Raw genomic sequence first — 7,066 nt, 5'->3', positions numbered from 1 at the left:
CTGAAGAACTGAGACAGAGCAAGAAAGAGAAAGAGCACCAGCAAACAACAATGGCATCTTTAGGACTGCAGATTTTGGGCGTCGGGCTGGCAGTGCTTGGATGGATTGGAAACATACTGATCTGTATGCTGCCACTGTGGAAGGTGTCTGCTTGGGAACAACATCGTGGTGGCTCAGACCATCTGGGAAGGACTGTGGATGACCTGTGTGGTGCAGAGCACAGGTCAGATGCAGTGCAAGGTCTACGACTCCCTGCTGGCCCTGCCTCCGGACCTCCAGGCAGCTCGGGCTATGGTGGTCATCGCCATCCTGTTCTCTCTGTTCGGCCTACTGTCTGTGATCGGAGGGAAATGCATCACCTGCGTTGGGGATAAGGTGGCAAAAGCCAGAGTGGCTATCTCCGCAGGTGTTTTCTTCATGGTGCTAGAGGACAAGTCAGAGGATCACCAAAGTCATTAGGATTCATTGTCTGGGAACTGTGAATGTCTACAAATTTTGTGCCAATCCATCTGGTAGATGTTGAGATATTTCACTGGATAAGTGAAAACTTTGACTTGCTGGTGGTGCAAGAGGAAAGGTCAGGGGAACACCAAAGTCAGTAGGATTCATCCTCTGGGGACCATGAATGTCTGTGGAATATTTCATGGCAATCCATTCAATAGTTGTTATTGATATTTCAGTTTGGACCAAAGTGACTTGGACCAACTGGCAGACCGACATTGCCAACCCCAGAACCATGACACTAGCATGGCTAAAAATGGTTGAAACCTCAGGCTTTTGCACCACCGAGTGGTAGACTTGGTGGTGCAAAAGACTTGTCTCTGACTTGACTAAACCTAGTTTAAAAAATGAGATAAACCCTCGACAAATCAAGGATCATTATGTCTTGTATGAAAAAATTATTGTAACAAACCCAGTTTTATATAATTAATTGTGTTGAACAACAACCACTTTAAAATTTAAATGAACACATCTGGAAGATGATGAAGGTGTTGATGAAGGGCCTCTTGAGGTCATCTGATAGGGCTGTGGGGGTAAAAAAAAAGTTAGGTAGCACTGTGGTAGAGGATGTAGTTCATGATTTTTACACTTTATTCTGTCTTATAGAACCCAATTACCTGAAAGTTTAATGGATAATACTTAAAGTGCCATTTTATTTGATAAGATATTGACATCTATACAATCTATTCCTGTAAGGATTTTAAGTTCTAATATCATCTAATATTTACGCTCTATGGAATATCTCTAGGAATATATGTCATTTTTACATCTATGTTTTGATATATCTTTTTTGTTAATTTTAATATGGATGTTAGGCAAATGTCAACAAGAGTAAAAACAAGCAGACCCAGCAGGTCGGCTGATGCTCACTGGCTAATTAGCACAGGTGGAATCACTCAGCTTGATTGCTGCACTGGTAACAGAACATGAAATAAGGTGGCAAGCAGGCAGGAAACTATATAGACACTTCAAAATGTAAAATGGGAAAATATTTTATGTGTTGTTGCATATTGCACCTAGGCAGTAAAAATAAATGTGACATTTCTCATTTCTTCCCATGGTTCAGATGAAAGCCAGACTTGCAAATGAGCCAATTCTCAAAAGTCACATTTGGAAATGTACCTGAGACATTTACCCATGTTTTGAATATACTTTATTTTCAGTTTTCAAATTTCACAAATCAAGAGAAAAAATAATAAAAAGAAGTAGAACTAGATTTATAAAAAAATAAAGAAAAAGCGTGTGATGATTGTGGCGATTCGAAAAGAAAAATAATAAAAAAATAGAGAATATTTCAGATTAATAAATAAAACATGAATGTAAATTGGTGGAGATATTTCAAAATTGATTCATTACTATTTCTAAATAGTATTTTTATTTGAAGCAAAACATTTGATATGTGGACAACTGCAACTGCAGAAAAATCCTTTACACAATCCAATCCCAACTTCTATTCAACTTGTACCAGTGTGTGGTTGACACTACCTGACTAACTTAATGACCACAGGTGTTTTCAGTTTGAACAATTTTGAACAACCAATCAGGAGAAGCCACAGCCAACCATGTGAGCATAAAAGCTGCAGGTGAGAAACAAATTGTTGTATTTTGTTGGTGGTGTAGCTGATTCTTCGCACTGCTGTGCAACGTGAGACAAATATGGCATCTGTAGGTATGCAGATCTTGGGCGTCTTTCTGGCGACTATTGGCTTTTTGGGAGACATCATCACCTGTGCCCTGCCCATGTGGAAGGTGTCTGCTTTCATTGGGAACAACATTGTGACAGCGCAGATCTTTTGGGAGGGCCTGTGGATGAACTGTGTGACGCAGAGCACCGGACAGATGCAGTGCAAGGTCTACGACTCCATGCTGGCTCTGCCCCTTGACTTGCAGGCGGCCCGCGCCCTGATTGTGATCTCTATCCTGGTTGTCTTTATGGGAATCCTGCTTGCCGTCACAGGGGCAAAGTGCACTAACTGCATTGAAGATGAGCTGGCCAAGAACAAGGTAGCTATCGTTGCAGGGGTGTTCTTCATCGTCGGTGGTATCCTGTGCCTAATCCCTGTGTCCTGGTCCGCGAACGATGTCATCAGGAACTTCTACAGCCCCATTATGACTGATGCACAGAGGAGGGAGCTTGGAGCGTCGCTGTTCATCGGTTGGGGATCTGCAGGACTCCTGCTCATCGGAGGGGCACTTCTCTGCTGTCAGTGCCAGCAGCATAAGGAAAGCCGATACTCTGTCAAATATTCTGCCCCACGCTCAGCAGCCAGTGGAGGAGCTTATGTTTAAAAGGCCTGCAAGTAGTCTAAAAGTTTGCATATTGTCTTGCACCAGGAAACTGGACTGAACTCTTATGTTCTTAAACTCATGATTTCAAAGTGTTTTTACTGACTTTTATATTAAATTAAACTTCCATATTATCACTAGATTTTCTTGTTTGTGTGGGGGGCGGTTACATGCTGTTAGTAAGGACAAGGCTTTAAGATCGGTGGTCTGAAAGCCTTTATTAATTGGCTGAATCCAATTGGTGCCTCAGTTTTCTTGACCTATAAAATTTAACCATTTAAAACTTGTCAAATGTTAACATCCAGTAGTAACTACTTTGCTGCTCATTTAGGCTAACAAATCTCTTAACGTCATGTTAAAGGGTCTGTTAGGGCAAAAACTACTCTTGGCATGCCTTCAAAAAAGTATGCCAGGGTTTGAGGAACTCTACACATGCAGTATTTGCAACTAATGCAGTCAATCCTTAAGACATTTAGACATGTAGGGAAAAGCACAGGTGTTGCCAATTAACTGTCTCAGCGTTACATTAAAGTGTTCCAGTGATCAGCATGCCCAATGCGAGACCCTGTCTGAAATCCCTAACAGCACTCATTTATTACTCTCCTAATCTTTTACTCTGAATAGTAAATTGACTCAAGAAGCAGATTAAATTTTAAAAATGAAAGTGACATGCCCAGCAAACTTGACTTTAGTAATCAATCAACTTAAATAATTTACCTACAACATGGTAATTTTATTTTTAAATCAAACTATTGTACTTGTAACATTTTAGTTCAATGATCCACAAAAATCAACAAAATATGATTAACCATCTTTTGTGGTTCTATTATTTGGATAACAAACTTTAGGTGTACTTATTTTACTCATAGTATGCCTATTCCAAACTAAATTTGATTTTTTTTTTTTAAATCACATACTATAAGTATTTTGATACTATTAAAATTTAGTCTTCAGATTGTCAGCACAGTTTTAATGTATCAAGATTCACTTTAGAAAGTCTGGACAGCCAAAAACATGGAATGCAATTGCAAATCGGATCCAAGCCACATTTGGAGGTGGTTTAAAATGCGTTTTTTTTCTTTCAATCAATTCCTACAGATGTGTCTCACTCTGGCCCATTGACTGTACAGTCTATGCTGTGACTGCTCATAGCATTTCAAAGTGTATTTTGCGACACACGTCAAATCCAGAGTGACGGAAGTGCATCCGCGTGACTCATGTGACTGAGCAGAATCCATGCTGTTTGCTGTGTAGTACTCTGTCACTGAGTTTGTCTGGTGCGGCAGCGTTCTGCACCGCAACTTTACAACGCTATTGTTTGAGGGCAACGTAATGGATCTCCATAGCTTATCTAGTTACTGATGGCTACGTCAACACCACAGCAACTCATGCAGATAGGTTGGTGATGTCTGGACGCACAAATCCAACCTGATCACTTACTTAAATAACAATGCGGACAGTCTGTCTTAAAGATCCTATTTGCCTGCAGTCTGAACAAAGCTTTCGTGTTGACAATTCTTGTTAATGATCCAGCTAACTGTGAATGAGCCTGTGCTTTTTGCAGGTACAGTTGTAGATTAACTTTAAACCAGCTTTGAAGAACACCAGGAAATCCAGGCTTGTATCAAATCAAACAAAGCAAGCTACTGTAATTCAGAACAGGGTGCATGATGCCCTCACTTCACTGAGCAGCTGGTTTGACATTTGCGCATCTTTATTTTTCCAGTGCAATATTTTTATTTGGTCTGTGTTATTTTCAAATTAAGAATTTGTTTTGGTTCCAATTCAACCTCACATGAACAGTATGCCCACTAAATATGAAGCTACAGTTAGCTTAGCTTAGCATAAAGTCTGGAAACATATGGAGACAGCTAGCCTGGCTCTGTCCAATGGTTACAAAATCTGCCTACCAGCATCACTAAAGCGCACTAATTAAAATGTTATAACTTGTTTGTTTAATTTGTACAAAAACTTGTAGTCTTGCCAAGAAGTCTCCCTCATATCCTCCCATCAAACAATGTACTGATAGGTGGAGTTTGTTACCGTTGGACAAAACCAGACTGTGTCACTGTGTTCCAGTTTTTATGCTAAGCTAAACTAACCGGCTGCTGGCTGTTGCCTCCTATTTACCATAGAGACATGAGAGTGGTATCGATCTTCTCATCTAACTCGCTACAAGAAAGCAAGTGGTTTAGAGATTAAACAGTTCACTCCAGTATTCATGAAGTTTTGGACAGACAGTAGATCTGATTCATCTGCAGTACATTTCTCAAACCAGGATGACACTTTCTTTTCAGTATTATAATCAGTGCAGGGTTTTAAACTCTGCTTTAATTTACTCTTTCTTCCCATCGATGTGTGTTTTTCCCCCCGCAGGCTCTGTTCAGGTATGATGTTTTGTTCTAAAAACAAACTGTTAGAAAGTTCATGCATTCATGTAATATGTCAGGTTTAAAAGGATCCTTATATAAAGTCTGACCTGAATCTATGTGAAAGCTTTCCTTTTCTGGAAATGTTTGAAATTAGTACTTCAATCCTTTTAAAATTTGTGAACAAAGCAGTTTTTCATGCATGAACAGCTTTCTCCTCCTAATTATTCAAAGTGAGCAGGAATCAGGACAAGCAGGAAACCTGATCCACGAACTAGCAGAGTCCCCTCCCTGTTGCTCTTCCCTCTCACACCTGCAGTGCAAAACCATGAAGCAAAATACAACCAGCAGCTTTTACAGCTGAGCGAAGGCTTGTGATAAAAATGATCTTCAGCTCAACTGAAAGTAGATTTTGTTGCTGTCTTTGACTTTGTGGCAAACTTCAAAACCTGCCTTGGATTTGTTTTGTTTTTTTGGCAGAATGCGGACTCAGCTCGTTGGTGTGTGTTTGGCAATCATCGGCTTTCTTGGCACCATCCTTATCTGCGGACTGCCCATGTGGAAGGTGACTGCTTTTATCAGCAGTAACATCATCACCGCTCAGGTCTTCTGGGAAGGTTTATGGATGAATTGTGTGATCCAGAGCACGGGTCAATCGCAGTGTAAGGCCTACGACTCCATTCTGGCTTTACCACAGGATCTGCAGGCTTCCAGGGCTCTGATCTGTGTCTCCATCACTGTCAGCGTGGTGGCCATCGGGCTCACTGTGGTTGGAGCCCGCTGCACCAACTTCTTTCGTGAAGACTGGCTGACCAAAGCTAATGTTGGCATGGCTGGAGGTGTGGTGTTTATATTAGCAGGGATCCTGTGTATTATTCCTGTCAGCTGGTCAGCTTACAGCATCATCACAGGTTTCTACAACCCACTGACCAGCGAGGGGAGGAAAGGAGAGCTCGGGGCTTCCATATATGTGGGCTGGGCGTCTGGAGGGCTGCTCATCATTGGAGGAGGGGTTTTGTGTAGCACCTACAGATGCTGAGGACGAGGAGAAGAGAGAGGAAGATAGTACACGATGCCATCTATCAATTACTGTAGCTGAAAAGCAGTAATGTGTTCACTGTGATGGACTTTCTTTGTTTAAGTCTTTGATTAAAGCTCCCTTTTCAACCTAGTTAATTGCACTATACTCACATTTTACAACAAATCAGTTCCAAATTTGTGTAAAATATTAAAATGTGTAGCATATTGAAGTGTACAGTACATTGCACAACCAGGGCATGGGTTTATGGTTGTTTTTAAAGTGAAGAATTACAAAATGAAGTCTGGTTGAGCTAATAGTTGTATAATGTGAAAAAAAGATGTTTAATGCACAGATCTGAGTTCATGTGAAGTGTTTTGGTATGCATGACACAAGTTATAAAATGCTGCAAGAATAATCAGTTTTTAAGACCTTTAAAGACCATTGGTGTCATGTTTAATCATAATCTTAAACAGTATTTTTTTTACTGGCAGTGTGGTGAGGAAATGTCTCTTTGTTTGCCTGGTAAACAAGGCAGTTTTACTTTAGGAATTTCAGACACAACTTTCAGGAACTAGAATTAGACAAATAAATCAGCTAAATAAAAAAGTTATTATTAATCGTTATTACTCTAGTTGTGAACGAAGTTGAATTGTACTGGAAACAACTAAAATGTCTCTGGTCTCTGATGTTTTCCATCTGTTTTCCTCAGTGTTGAATAATTGTCAAGTGGAGGAAACTATGAATGTTTGTATCTTTGTATCTTAAAAAACCAATAAATTCACTTTGTATATTTGTGTTTTTGTAAAGAAGTTCTGCATTTTTTGTCTTTCATTCTATTACATAGCATTTACTAATAACTTTTTAGCATATTGCAAGTTACAAAAGTCTC

The 7,066-nt window shown here is 40.0% G+C and overlaps 2 protein-coding genes and 1 pseudogene across 2 annotated transcripts; all 3 read left to right on the top strand.

Moving 5' to 3' along the window:
* Nucleotides 1–7: 7 nt before the first annotated feature.
* On the top strand, nt 8–533 carry LOC122888004 (annotated as a pseudogene).
* Nucleotides 534–2,090: 1,557 nt separating this feature from the next.
* LOC122888002 (claudin-like protein ZF-A89) lies at nt 2,091–2,921 on the top strand. The gene has a single exon (XM_044221808.1). It carries the CDS (start codon nt 2,158–2,160, stop codon nt 2,788–2,790), a length of 633 nt encoding a protein of 210 aa, XP_044077743.1. The 5' UTR covers nt 2,091–2,157; the 3' UTR covers nt 2,791–2,921.
* A 769-nt stretch (nt 2,922–3,690) lies between these two features.
* LOC122888003 (claudin-4-like) lies at nt 3,691–6,986 on the top strand. The gene has a single exon (XM_044221809.1). The coding sequence runs from the start codon at nt 5,638–5,640 to the stop codon at nt 6,193–6,195; it is 558 nt and encodes a 185-aa protein (XP_044077744.1). The 5' UTR covers nt 3,691–5,637; the 3' UTR covers nt 6,196–6,986.
* Nucleotides 6,987–7,066: the final 80 nt, after the last annotated feature.

The sequence above is a fragment of the Siniperca chuatsi genome, linkage group LG14, assembly GCF_020085105.1.
Source record: "Siniperca chuatsi isolate FFG_IHB_CAS linkage group LG14, ASM2008510v1, whole genome shotgun sequence".
In the NCBI taxonomy this organism is placed as follows: Eukaryota; Metazoa; Chordata; class Actinopteri; order Centrarchiformes; family Sinipercidae; genus Siniperca; species Siniperca chuatsi.
The sequence above is the reverse complement of the archived record's forward strand: the minus strand, read 5'-3'. Positions and strand labels throughout refer to the sequence as shown.